This window comes from Eurosta solidaginis, chromosome 2 (genome assembly GCF_040869045.1).
Source record: "Eurosta solidaginis isolate ZX-2024a chromosome 2, ASM4086904v1, whole genome shotgun sequence".
NCBI lineage: Eukaryota > Metazoa > Arthropoda > Insecta > Diptera > Tephritidae > Eurosta > Eurosta solidaginis.
Genome location: NC_090320.1, coordinates 50,017,677 through 50,032,542, shown reverse-complemented (window position 1 = coordinate 50,032,542; position 14,866 = coordinate 50,017,677). Strand labels below are relative to the sequence as shown.

Sequence of the window (14,866 nt, the reverse complement as noted above, 5' to 3'; positions counted from 1 at the left end):
AAATTAGTAGCATAGCTGAAAGTGCTCAGGCCTATTCAATTTTGGTATCGGTCATCAACCCCGGCACTACTCGCTTTGTGATCGGAGTGTAAATGCTGTCTGCTGGCGAAAGTTTTGATTTTACACAAATAAAGTTCTGGAGCCCGGTACGAACATTATGAACATTTTTCATAATATGCTCTTATTATAGATACAACTGCACTCTAACTGATGAGTAAGCTTTGTAATCAGTAAGTCACTTGAATTATTATTGTATTGATAAGATTACCAGCGATTGGTGATATGAAGTAGTCCCAAGTGGCATAGCACCAAATTTTTTACTTGGACTTATGTCACACACTGCATTCATATAACCACAAGTTTTTTGCTTCGGATTTATAACACTGTAATGGGGTTGACATAATCCAAAGTAAGAATAACATTATCTCAAAGCTTTTTCTAACAAAATTTGAGTGCAGAATTTGGTAATACTCGGAACATTTTTTTGTGATTTATTTTAAATTGAAAATTTTTAATTTAAAAAAGTTAAAAATTTTGGCTTATCAAAATTTTAATTAATTTAAATTTTCTTCTTTAAAGGCTCAAAAGTGATATTATCCCGATTGGTATTATGGCATCTCATGGCCAGTGACATAGTCCCAAGTAAAAAATTTGCAGTTATGCCACTTGGGATTATGTCATGCCACACCACATCGATTGCGAAAACGGACGAACTTACAAATCAAACTTTTTAGATACATTCAATTCAACGTTCTTGCAAGATGGGTCGTCTATTATACGCAATAATATTTACTTTACTGATTACCTCATTCGACACGGTGCCAGCCGACAACACATTTACCTATCTTGACGATGGAAATGAATGTAAAAATGTAAAAACCAGTCTGGAGGCAATCGCTAATAATGAAATGGAAAATTTCCAAACGTATGAAAAAATTTTGTATTTTATTAAAATTTACTTACAACTAAAATAATTTTGTTTTGCATATTTCGCTGTATCATACATAGCATGAAAAGTTGGTAAGCAAATTTGATAAATATATTAATAATTATGTGTACTAAGATATAGACGCGAACAGAGAAATAGCAGTTGCAAATTTTTATCAGATTTCATTAAGCAAAATCTGCTTTATATTTTTGATATTTAAAGAAAAAACTTTTGTGAATTTTATGGCTTGGTTTTTTATAAAAATTTTGTGGAATAATTTTAGGCTTGTTCAACGGAACTTGATCAGTGATATTAGATTTTGCAGCAGTGCATTACTAACAACGCTTCCGCTGTTCACTAACAATTGATATAATACTGAACAGCTCAAGACTGCTTATAATGCACTACTAGAATATCCAACCTCACTGATCAAGTTCCGTTGAAAGAGTTTAAATTATTCCCTAAAATTTGGATAATAAATATAGACTATATATATGTACCTAATTATATATAAAAGGAATAGGAACAAAAAAGGAAACACTTATACACAAATTGCAAAGCGTGCAGCGGAGCATTTATACGGCTGAGTGTGAAGTATGAATGTTGGAGATTTCGATTTCAAAACTTAGGCTCTGAAAAGCTAACTGATGAAAATTCAGAAACATCTCCAAGTGACCATCGCCGTATGCAAATTTTGTAATTTTTCTCTAATATCAATAACAAAAAATAATTTCAAAAATAATTTTACGAAAATTTCCAACTTTTTACTTGAAGTTTTTTAAACTTTTTTGAGTATGTATGCACTTTTTAGCGAAATTTTAAACTTTCAATATTTTCTCGAGGGTTGTTCAAGATTTTTCTCCAAACAAAGTGTGAATACAATTGTTTTTGTTTTTATCGGCCTATTGATAAATCATTAAAGGTTCAAATCGAGCTCAAGGCCAGAACAATAATTTTTTTCTAATGATAATTATTGTTATTTTTTAATTTTTCTAAATTTGAAAAATTGTATTTTGTTTTTGGAATAGTAAGTAGAAAGTTTTTCAGACAACCTGCCATAGCTGCGCAGATAGATCCATTTCGAAGGGTGCTAAGCCTTCATCATCAGTACGCTTTAGGCATGCTGCGCTAACCATTTAGCTATACAGCGGTGGTTTGTTTGACTGGCAAATTTTCTACTTCTATTCCTTTTTACCAACTATATTTATTCAGTGTTGCGCCATCTGGTGCAAATCACTGATAATGCTGGATTTTTGTTTATTGTCAATTACTTTGTTTGACATTCCCCAAGTGCTCATGGTTTATTAACAATTGTTTTTGTTTTTATCGGCCTATTGATAAATCATTCAAGGTTCAAATCGAGCTCAAGGACGGAATAATAATTTTTTTCTAATGATAATTATTGTTATTTTTTAATTTTTCTAAATTTGAAAAATTATTGTTCTGTCCTTGAGCTCGATTTGAACCTTGAATGACAAAGTGTGAATATTTTTTTTTTAAATAGAAGAAAATCCCAAACTACGTTCGGAACACAAAAATTTTCAAAAATCAATGTGAATTTTGGGAGTCCTATCACTTTTACAAAGTGAGTTAAGAATTGACTAGGCTATAAAACTGCACACTTGAAAGGAATTAAAAAATAAGTGCGATTTTTTTTTAATTATCTCGAATTTTCGAATTTTTTCGAAAACATTTTTAAGATTTTTTTTCATAGTTTAAGTTCCAGAGTTCATTGAAATTTTTTCTTAAAATATAGGAATTAGAAAAAGTGAAATATAATTGACGAAATTTGCTTGAAATTGCAACTACTATTTTTTTGTTTGCTGTTGTATATACATATTTTTCAAATTTTTTTTTTTATAATTTTCATACAATTAACATTTTAACGAAGGATTGACAATTTGGATACAGAAATACAGCAGCTAGCGGAATGTATTACACAACTACAAAATGAGTGAGATTTGAATATCTTTATATCACATTTTCACTGCACCAAATGCATTATTTTGGGCGAAGAACTCGATTCCCTCATATAAGTCGCATTTATGTATGTTATGACTGATTTGGCCTGCCAATGCACAGTCGAGCCTTGCGAAATGCTAATGAAGGCAATGTCAATGCTTTCAAATTACTCATTCCGAAGTATGGCTTTGGGCCTAGTGTAAATGTGATATCAGTTGCAAACGTATACTAAATATTATTTTTCTCTTTTAATTTATTTTTTAGTATCAATGATCTTGATCGCAAACGCAGTTGTTTTCTGCAACAAGGGGCCCTAAACGCTAAATGTGAGTTTTAAAGTTTACACAAGAAATTGTGTTAACTTTGAAATTCTGATTCTGTGAAGCAAAACTGTGAACAAAAAACTCACTGATAAAAACTTCGCACTAGTGTACACAATTGTGACATTCAAAACTGATACGCACTGTTGCAGAATGACGCTTTTGTTTTCATGGCGTTTGGTGAATATTTTCTCACGGACATAAGACTTTTACATTCAGCGCTCATTCAGCAAACCAATGCGCAAATACTTTACAGAATCGCATTAAAATTTAAAGTGTAAATTGTATATACAAATGAGTTTTCAATAAGTTTACATTTTTCAGTTTTTTACAATTAGGGAATTGACCCCCAGAAAGCAATCGGAAATATAATATTTAAACAAATATAAATGTGTCTTATTATTATATATGGAATATTCATCTAAGGTGTGTGGAAGGAGAGCATACAACTAGTTATATTTCTTATAGTAGTAGTGTGTTATATTCCTAGATAGAATTGAACATCTAGTTGACAATCGCAAAAGTTAAAACTAATACCATAGCCATCCAGAAGCACAACTTATCGCTCCTAGTCGGAGCATAGGGCGGAGACGAACGCTCTCCAGCGACTTCTATCAGTCGCTAAACATCTTATTTCATTCCAGGTGGCGGTGGAAGAGCCCTCATTGAAAATCGTACGCATCCAAGTTTGTCGAAGACGTCCCCTGCGCCAGCTTCCTTGTGGGGGGTTGTTCGTGAGTGACAGTAGATCGGCGTTGCTTATTGTTCTTGGCCAGAAGATACGGCATACTATTCTCAGACACTTGTTTATAAACGTTTGCAGTCGTCGGTTAATGCGGTCAGAGACAAGCCAGGTTTCGGATCCGTATAACAGAACTGATTTCACGCTGGTGTTGAAAATCCTCAGTTTTGTTTTCATCACAATATGCGAGAGCGCCATACTCGGCCTAAGTTGTGGAATGCAGTTCGTGCCCTACAGATCCTTGCATATACATCCGATTATGCGCCGCGATCTTTAGTAATTTGGCTGCCAAGGTAGCAGAATTCTTCTACATCCTCAATGACGGTAGTGCTGCCATTTGATACAAGTTGGAGAGGAGATGTTTTCGTTATTTGCAGTCTCATTAGCTTAGTTTTTGCGTAGTTAATTTTCAAACCGACTGCGCGAGCATTGGTTTCGAGTCGCTGGTGTTTTGCGGCAACAGCAGCTAGTGTGTGAGTAGTGAAGAAGATATCATCAGCGTAGTCTAAATCACTTAGTTTCTGATTCAGCGTCCATTGTAACCCATCTGGGGCTTCTGCGTTTGTGCGCTTCAGGACGTTGTCCAGCACTACTATGAAAAGCAGCGGTGATAGGACGCACCCTTGTCGTACGCCTTTGTTTATGCTAAATTTGTTCTTGTTTTTTCCTTTGAAGCGTACACTGATCATTGCATCTTTGTAGAGGGCCTTAATCATGTCGATGACTTTCTCTGGGACCCCGCAGTTTTGCAGTGCACTCCATATCGCGTCACGGAAGATTGTGTCAAACGCACGTTCAAAGTCAACGAAGAGAAGATATAGTGGCGATCTCCATTCATTAGACTGTTCTATGGTTATTCGTAGGGTATTGGTGTGGTCCACGAAAGATCGATTTGGTATCAAGCCGTTCTGTTCTTTACGCAATTGTGCGTTGAGCGTGGGCGATATTCTTGCCAGTATGATGAATGCTAGAACCTTATGGATTGAGTTAAGCAATGTAATGCTGCGCCAGTTTTTGCATTGGCTGAGATCGCCTTTTTTTGGGATAGTGATTATAACCCCTTCTTTCCATTCTGCAGGAATTGTGGATCCTGTCCACGCTGACTGTATAATAGAATGTAGGGCACGGGCAGTGACGTCCGCACCATACTTGAGAAGTTCTGCTGGAAGGTCATCGGGACCGGGAGATTTATTGTTTTTCAATTTGGTTATCGCCTCTAGAAGCTCTTCGTATGACGGCAGTTCTGTTGGAATATTTCTGTTGGGCTTTCTTCTCTGCATTGTTCGTGAGTTTGACGCCACTTCTTCACCGGGGGAGTTGTCCTTAAAGAACTCCTCCCATCGGTTCAGTTGGTCTTCATCTGAGGTTAAAATGGTGCCATTTTCTGCTTTGAGGAGGGGTACGTTAGGCTTTGAGTTTGTTAGCTTCTTAATGGAAGTGTACGCGCCGCGTAGGTTATTGCTGTTTGCTGCTATTTCTGCTTCGTTTGCTGTGCTTCGCATTATATGTTTGCAGGATGCGATCGCGCTCAGGAACCGATGAGATGTTGAGTTGAGCTTTCAGTTGTTTGCGTTCTTCTATTAGCTGCCTGGAACTGTTGTTCATCCAAGGCTTTCTCTTGCATTCGTTCTTGCCGACAGTCTTTCTTATAGAAGATAATAAATTCGTAGATTCAAATTGTTGCTCTTTGGTTTACTGCTTACTTAGGTACAATGCCTACTTGATCGTTAGCAGCGACTCAAATGTTTCTTCTGTGTGTGCTAAGTGCTCTTATAAGTTTCTATATTCTATCATGAATATTTTCCTAGTCAATAAGATTTGTTTTTTAATATGTGTTTAATTAGTAATTCTTTGAAACCGCAACAAACTCCTTCTGTGTAGAAATCAATTTGCCTATCAGTCAGGAAAATCCACGCCGACGGACATTCAGAGCCTCACGGAAAAAATTAAAAAGGATTTGATTTAAAAAATAAATCCTTCTGCGATGTTACTGTAGTCTCAGGACCCTTCGATGGCACGACACATCAAGCTATCGAACACACTATGATAGGCAACGATATAAGGCCAAATATCATTTACTAGGTGCTATCAATACTTAACAGAAGAAATAAGTCTTGAGCTGGGATAGACAACTGAGTCTATTGTGACCTATAAAATTCGCCGTGAAGGGGATGTACTTTCTCCTCTATCGTGGAGCTGGGATGGACAACTGAATCAATTTTAGCCACTAGCGAATGCCGTCAAAGAGATGTACTCTCTCTTTTCTAGGGGAGCGTGTCGTAGATGAAATAATATTCAACTTCAATTTGAAATTTTTTTTCGAATTTATAAAATATGCCACTTCTCTACGACAAATTTACGGCAAATTCACGTGCAAGAATTATTTTCCTTGCTGGTCTGTAAGGTAGTTTTCTGTGTTCAAGTGAAGTTAGCGTGCCACCCTATATTTTCTAATATATGGCTGCGGCAAATTTATTTGCTTCACGGATAAATTACGGAAAATTCACGGCAATTTTCCCAATAGGTAATTTTTTTCCACGTAAAAGTGGTTTTGCCAACTTCAGATAGGTGTTTTTATCGGCCTATTGTTAAATGATTCAAGGTTAGATTCGAGCTCAAGGCCAGAAAAATAATTTTTTTTCTAATGATAATTTTTGATTTTGTTTTTTTAATTTTTCTATAATTGAAAAATTGTATTTGGTTTTTGGAATACTAAGTAGACATTTTTGCAGATAACCTGCCATAGCTGCGCAGATAGGTCCATTTCGAAGGGTGCTCAGCATTCATCTTCAGTACGCTTTAGCCACGGTGCGCTAACCATTTAGCTATAGAGCAGTGGTTGACTGATAAATTGGTACTTCTATTCCTCCTTATCAAATATATATGTAATCACCGTTGCGTCATCTGTTGCAAATCACTGATAATGCTGGACTTTTTTATTATCAATTACTTTGTTTTGACATTCCCAATTGCTCTTGGTTTTATTAACAATTGTTTTTGTTTTTATCAGCCTATTGATGAATGGTTTAAGGTTCGATTCAAGTTCAAGGCCAGAACAATAATTTTTTTTTAATGATAATGAAGTAGCAATTTATCAGCCAAACAAACCACCGCTCTATAGCTAAATGGTTAGCGCAGCGTGCCTAAAGCGTACTGATGATGAAGGCTGAGCACCCTTCGAAATGGATCTATCTGCGCAGCTATGGCAGATTGTCTGAAAAAATTTCTACTTACTATTCCCAAAACAAAATACAATTTTTCAATTATAGAAAAATTAAAACAAGTAAAGGTGTCTAAGTTCGGGTGTAACCGAACATTATATACTCAGCGTGAGCTTCAATTGTACATTTCATTTCAGATAAATTACTTTTCTACATAACACCTGGCACCGCCCATTTAAAAAAAATGTCTCCCCAATTCCTCTTACAATAAAACTTGATAAGTGAAATATTATTGATTCAAAACTATTTTTTTCTAAGTTATAGGTTATTATTCTAGTCTACGACAATTTTAAACCTTTTAAACTTGTTTTATATCTAAGTTGCCGTGGTCTTTAATCGATCCCGTCCATTTTTACTAGAAATATTTTCTGCTATAGGGAAAATTTGTGTACCTATTTTTATTACGATCCGTTAATTTTTCTTCGAGTTTTGGCTCCCGAAGCATAGAAAATTGCTTAGTTATAAAAGGGGCGGTGCCACGCCCATTTTTTATAATTTGAAGTTTTTCCTATTTATTGTTATAAATCCACTTGGGAAATTAAATACCATTGCTATAAAGCGCTTTTTTGCAAAGATATAGCTTATTTATTCGCCCACGACCCTTTTAAAACTCTTTTATATAAAAGTGGGCGTGGTCTTTAACCGATCTCGCCCATTTTTTCTAGAAATATTTCCTGCTATACGGAAAATTTGTGTAACCAATTTTATTACGATCCGTTAATTTTTCTTCGAGTTATGGCTCCCGAATTTCTTAGTTATAAAAGGGGCGGTGCCACGCCCATTTTTTAAAATTTGAAGTTTTTCCAATTTATTGTTACAAAACCAATAGGGAAATGAAATACCATTGATATAAAGCTCTTTTTTGCAACGATATAGCTTATTTTATTCTTCCACGACCCTTTTAAAAATCTTTTATATAAAAGTGGGCGTGGCCTTTAACCGATTTTGTTAATTTTTCTGTAAAGCATTCCTTATAGTAAAGGTACCTCGTAACGATTTTTGAGTTATGATTAATAATATTTGTAAAATTGATTTTATCACAAGTTGGCGGTGCCACGCCCATTTTAAAAATTGTTTTTCAAATTTTTATCAATGGTTTCAATATCAGTCGACATGTCAGATTTCAACATTCTAGGTGTATTATTTACTAAATAATCAGGTGTTTTGTGTTTTCCAAAATGTTAGATATATAAAAGGTGGGCGTGGTTATCATCCGATTTCGCTCATTTTCAATACCAATCTATTCTGGGTCCAGATAAGCTCATGTACCAAACTTCGTGACGATATCTCCATATTTACTCAGTTATCGTGTTAACGGGCAGACGGACGTACGGACATGGCTCAATCAAATTTTTTTTCGATACTGATGATTTTGATATATGGACGTCTATATCTATCTCGATTCCTTTATACCTGTACAACCTGTGCAAAGCACGCTGAGTATAAAATTAAAAACAATAATTATCATTAGAAAAAAACTATTCTTCTGGCCTTTTTTTTTTTGCTTTTGTCTCTCCTTGCTGCTTTAGCACACCCAAGGTCATCAGTCCTAATTTCGGAAAAGTAACATCAAAATACTATAGATATAGTTGATCTAACCGGGTTCACTCTCGTCAAAAATGTTTCGGCTAGCCGCATTAGCCGTTGGGAGTCGTCCTTAAACATGTATATTCAGTCGGAAATTGGATTAGAATCTTGGTCTCAAAACTTCTCAGAGGTTTGTCGCGCCACCTTATTATTGTTATATTATGAGTCATATTTCCACCCTTATTTCTCAAACCATCCAATACAGATATTTAAAATTTTATTTATTTATTTATTTCTTCTTACAGCTGATATTAAGCCTAGCTTATATCTATATATAGAAATTAATAAATAATCTAAATTAAGTTATTTATATGAGTCTTTTGACTGCCCAAATAGAGTGAGAGATAGGTAGCACACGAATGACACCAATGCAAGGATTGTACCAGTTGTACCTGACGCTGTTAACGTATTTAAAGTGCGAAGGCAACATTTGAACGGCGATGCACTTATTAGGTTGAGTGATGCGTTACAGTATGAGCTTCGGCTACTTTTTGCATACGTGGGAAAGCTTCCTAGTGCCAGCGCAGAGTAGTCGGGATGTATGCAATGCTATTGGTGATTCGAAAGTTTGCCCACCTTGCACTAGAATGGCAGTGTTCTACAGTAATTGTACAATTTGTGTTTAAATTCCCTTATGTTACTAGATTTTACTTCATTGTAGAATTTTAGTCCTTTATAGTACAAATTACATTTGTCTGCTTCTGTTCTATAAGCTGGTAAATTAAAATCATTCCTTCTTCTTGTGTTTACGGAAGGAATATTTCTTACATATTTTATGTTACTTTTCAAATAATCAGGCAAGTTGCCTTCTATTATGTTTCTAATAAACTTCATCGTATGATAAAACAGTACATGTTTAATGCTTAGCCAATGTAGAGCGCCGAGCATATCTCGGATAGGTGTGTCATAGCGTTTCCTAAGAATAAATCGCATAGCTCGGTTCTGTTGCATTTGCAGTTTGTAAATTTGGATATCTCTCATAATGAAGAATAATGCTGGACAATATATGAAGTGGGGTTCGATTATCGATCTGTAAATCATTACCTTGTACCGTCTACTTAAATACTTCCAGGTTCTTTGTTCATGCATATATATATATCTTTTTGTCTATTTTCCCAACCGCGTAATTGATGTGCTCACTAAAGTTGAGTTTATCATAAATTTTAATTCCTAAATACTTGAAAGTACTGACTTTGTCAATTGCTTCGCTGTTTATATTTAGAAGTGGTAATTCATTGTTTTGAAAATTCCTTCTTGATATAACCATAAATTTTGTTTTGCTTATATTCAGTTTCAATCTATTCGAGCATAACCAATCATATACTCTGTTTAAGTCTTCTTGTAATTTTATATATATTTCAGTGATGCTATTTCCACTAAGCATTAACAATGTATCGTCAGCAAAACATTTAATATCACAGTACTTTTGGTTATATCATTAATATAGATATTAAAGAGTATAGGTGCCAGGATAGACCTTTGCGGAAGTCCAACAGGCATCCCTCTCTTACAGGTATGATCCAATTACAGTTCTTGGACTTCCCTTCATGATAAATTCTTGGAACAATTTAGCTCCGTTTCAGTAACACCTATGCTATAAAGTTTTTTCTAGCAATTAATTTTGATCGATAGTTTCAAAAGCATGTTTTAAGTCTAGGAAAACAGCTATTATTTCTGCTCAGATATTCCTTCCAGTTAGTTAAAACAAGGTTCAAGGCACTTTCAAAAGAAGGTTTTTTCCGAAAACCTGATTCCTGCGGTATAATAACTTTATTATCATCTAGGTACTTCATTAGCTGGTTTTTAACTACAGTTTCTAGTATCTTTTCATCACACGCTAACGTGTTAGTTGGTCTTATCTCATCAGCTCTTATAGTATTCTTGACTTTCTCTATTGGTACCACAATTGAAGTTTTTCATAGGTTAGGAACTACCCCTTTGTCTAGACTTTCATTCACAATTTGAGTATAAAAGTATCCCGTGTATGTTGTGGAGTCCCTTATGACTCCTACAGTTATCAGTTTTTCCCTCCAATTTATTTTTGAATTTACTAACTATTTCTAGTATATCGCTTGCAGCTACCTTCTGAAATTTGAATGTAAGAGTGCTACTTTGAACTGCAGAAAATGCCACGTTATTGTTATTAACTGGAATATTCGAGCTGATTTCGACTATACTATCAATGAAATAGTTATTGAGCGACTCGGCTATTTCATTCTCCGAGTATATAGTTGGTCTTTTAGCAATATTTTATTTATTCCATTATTTTCTTTGGACATACATATACTTTTCTTCAAATGCTTCCACATTGCCTTACTATCCCCAACATTATGTGTGATTCTTTGTTCCATATACTTGGCCTTTTTAATCTTTATAAGACGTTTATACCTGCGCTTTGTAAGGTTGTATTCATTCCATTAACCTGTTGTTCGAGATATTTTGTATAGGTTGAATTTATATTTGTGCAGATTAACTAGTTCCGAGTCCTACCACTTGTTCATAAGTTTCACAGTGATTTCTTGAGAGTATGTTAATGTAGTCATTGCATTCGATAATGTATTGTTAAGGAATGAGACCTTGTTTTCGACACTGAATTTCTCAAATCCAGAGTAGTTAACCTGTGGTAATTGGTTGACAGGACTATCACATGCATAATATTCCCAAGAAGTTATGATTTTTTAGCTCTCATTTGAAATACTCTATCTAGCTTGGTTTTGAACTGTATGGTTTCGTGATCAGAAATCTGATGTTCTTCCAATTTTTCACATGAGATGGATTCACTGTTCGTAAAGGGCAGATCTATCATTGTTTCGGTATTATCGGTCTTTCGGGTATAAAAATCTATTTTTTGTACCATAGCAAAATACCTAAATAGGTCAACTAACTGCTCGCTATATGTCGTGCTTCTATTAAGATTTATTTGTAATCCCCAATGAAGATGACCTTGTCGTGTATAAGACAGTTGTTGTTTAGAATTCCGTTGAGGCATGCAATAAAGTCAGCATCACCCGCACTAGGCGAATGATAAGGTGCAGTGAAATAACTCCCAACAAAGAAATGAAATAACTCCCAAATATTTTCCATACAAATTGGAACTTATTTCATTATGAAATAGCCCCCAATTTATTGGCACTTATTTCATAATTTTTGCTAGTAATTATTTCATAATGAAATAACTCCCAAATGATATAATCCCACATAAAATTTCTTTGGGAGTTATTTCATAATTTTTTGAGATTGGGAGTTATTTCATTTTTATTGGGACTTACTTCATTTTTTGTAATTCAGGCATTGGAAGTTATTTCATTTTTGTTGGGAGTTATTTAATTTTCTTACAAATACAATTTTATCAAACTTTGACGTTCTTCTAACAGTTTCTATGGGTCGGCTATACATTAAGGGACCAATTGGTTTTATTCGTAAACCAAAGGGGTTTGAAATTGGAAATTTTGCACATAGGTTCTCAGGGAGTTCCCGAACGAGAATCAGTAAGTAATTTTTAATTGTTATTAACAATTTACTAGTAATTAGTAGTTAAAGTTACCATGGTATAACTATCACTTTTTATCTACATGCGAACACTTTCAAAAGAATTTTATACATAAGTACACTTTATAATGTTTATAAAACCACAATCAACTATTTTCATTTGTTTACATTTGCGTATTATTGTAAAATTTAATGATTTATTTGTTTACTTTCCGCGAACACAAGCATACAGCCATTTTATCTAATTCACCGGTTGCTTGGTGGTAATAGATGCTTTAAATTGTTCCAACGAATGACAAATTTTTAAATAGTACCAACGAGGAAAATGGACCTTTTTCATTCAACTCTATTTATTTATTTTACAAAAGAATAGAAAATTTGGAATAAAAAATCGCGCGATGCACAGTAGTTCTGCGTAGTACACCCTTCTGCGTAGAAGGACATCACCGTGGCGGTAGCCACGGTTATACCACACACCCGGACTTGACATGGCGTAGCCCAGGTATATTTTTTATAAGCGCGGCCGAAGGCTGCCTATGCAGAAAGGTGTTCTACGCAGACTTGTTCCTTTTATTTTTTACTTTTAATAAATTATGTTAATTTCATAAAAAAATGCGATTTTTTTAAATAAATAACGTTTACTTCGACGACACTATTCAAGTTCCCTTGTAATTGTAACTTTTACATATGTACATAATAGTTTGCTGTATTTTTCAAATCTCATTATATCTGATTATATAGTATAAAGATACCATTTCAAATTTTGATTTGGGATTTATTTCATTTTTTTTGGACTTATTTCATTTGGGAGTTATTTCATTTTTTTTGGGACTTGTGGTTTCATTATGAAATAATTGGAAAATATTGGGAGATATTTAATTTTTATTGGGACTTATTTCATTGGGAGTTATTTCACTGCACCGAATGATAAACCTATCCTATTTGGTACTGTGAAAAGATGTTTTTGATTTTTATTATTATACATCAAATATTTTTGTTAATAGTATTATTGTAAACTATTTTATACTCTATTGAGTCATGTATATATACTAACTACTGTATGCCTGCTATGTGAATTACTCCGTAAAGGTTTATATGTTGATATCTGTAACTCTTGGTTTGTTATTTCATCTGTGGAACAGCTTTCTGAACAAAAAATCAGATGTGGTTTCAGAAGTTCGGTAAGACGTTCTAGCTCACCTTCATTAGTAACAATACTATTTATATTTAAATATACACAGTTCAGTTAATGTAATGCTCGTTGCTAAATACGCACTTTATTTTTTAACTGCGCGTTTTTTTGTACGCTGGACATCTTTGCTGACATCTACGTGAATCACTTTCTTTTTCACCAGTTCACGACAGTTAACACATTTAATCGTACTTGATGAAATTCCTTTCTCTCGTGGGATCCAGCACATTTGCTACAAGCCACTTTATTTGTACAATCGCTTGCTTTTGTGCTTATATCCCGCGCACTTAAAGCATCTCAAAACACTTACGTGTTCGTAAGCGACACAGGTATCCCACTCTATATACAGTCTTTTTTATTGCAATATATTCTCGAATATTATTGCGTCAGTTTCTCCTAATGCAATATAACTTTCTTCCCTACGATTCGTATTTTTATATACCTTTCTTACTACAAACTCTTTTCCTGCACAAGAATCGTTCTGCTTCGTTAAATACTCTATTAACCGTTCATTGCTATTTTTTTCAGTTATACCAACTATCTTAACTATCTTTTTTATCTCACTTTTATTTTTTGTTTTCTCCGTATCGTAATCTTTTCCTATAGTTTCTTGTACTTTCTGACGGACTTGTTCACAGGCTTCCTTGTTTCTACATTCAACAATTATAGCCTCTTTATTTATCTCTTTAACATTTCTTACAAGGCCATCTGTGGGCTCATCAACTTTCTTTAAAGCTTCCTTAGTTTATTTCGCTCTCTTTTTTTGATTTTTTGGTTTAAAAAATATTTTGTTTTCATTTGTTTTAAATGCCTGAGCAAATGTCAACTTAGAGTTATCTAACATTCTCACTAGCTGCCTTTAAATTACTAATAACTTCATTACTCTTGTGGAATTGATTAGCTATATCCTTTACAATTTCAGTTTTCATTTCAATTATTTTTACTTCTATATTGTGCTCCAGAAGGGACTTGAAATCTGGTAGGATGCTACTTTTTAATAGTGAACATTTATTGATAAATATTTGTTCGACTATTTGTTTTACATCCGAGACTTTCATTTTTGATTGCTCACTTTTGTTTATAAGGTGTTTGATATCAATGAACTTTGTATTTGTATCTGAAAAAGTGCATTGATTGCAAAACCATTTTAAATTAAAATTTTCTGAGATTATTTTTATCTCGTTTCTTTTTATGTTACTGCATTTGATGCAAAAACTATAACCACACCCACCAGATCCTGCTATCATTTCATCTATCAGCAGCAATTTCGCTGTACACTCTTTACATTCTGCTGGCATTATGGATGTATATTGTTTGTGAAATTATCACAAACATATACATTAATTATATAACAACGTTATCTTATAACAATGTTTATTGCCATCATCCGGTGGCAAAATCCTGAGCCAGATAAATAATTTTGCA

At 34.1% G+C, this 14,866-nt stretch overlaps 2 protein-coding genes across 15 annotated transcripts in view; one reads left to right on the top strand and one right to left on the bottom strand.

Moving 5' to 3' along the window:
* B4 overlaps nt 1-14,866 on the bottom strand; it is a 628,513-nt gene that overhangs the window by 142,648 nt on the left and 470,999 nt on the right. The gene's annotated exons all lie outside the window — the stretch shown is intronic.
* LOC137242110 (uncharacterized) lies at nt 712-3,600 on the top strand. Of its 2 annotated transcripts, XM_067769478.1 has the most exons (4): nt 712-925; nt 1,009-1,020; nt 2,820-2,882; nt 3,155-3,600. In XM_067769478.1, the coding sequence occupies exons 1-4, from the start codon at nt 762-764 to the stop codon at nt 3,225-3,227; spliced, it is 312 nt and encodes a 103-aa protein (XP_067625579.1). In that variant the 5' UTR covers nt 712-761; the 3' UTR covers nt 3,228-3,600. The 2 variants fall into 2 exon arrangements, with proteins under 2 accessions (XP_067625579.1, XP_067625580.1); XM_067769479.1 differs by lacking the exon at nt 1,009-1,020.

What these genes read in the sequence shown, in the direction of transcription:
- LOC137242110 (XM_067769478.1), top strand. Translation starts at nt 762, where the DNA reads ATGGGTCGTCTATTATACGCAATAATATTTACTTTACTGATTACCTCA. An exon ending in ATTACACAACTACAAAATGA is followed by an intron (nt 2,883 to 3,154) that starts GTGAGATTTGAA and finishes TTTATTTTTTAG; the next exon opens with TATCAATGATCTTGATCGCA.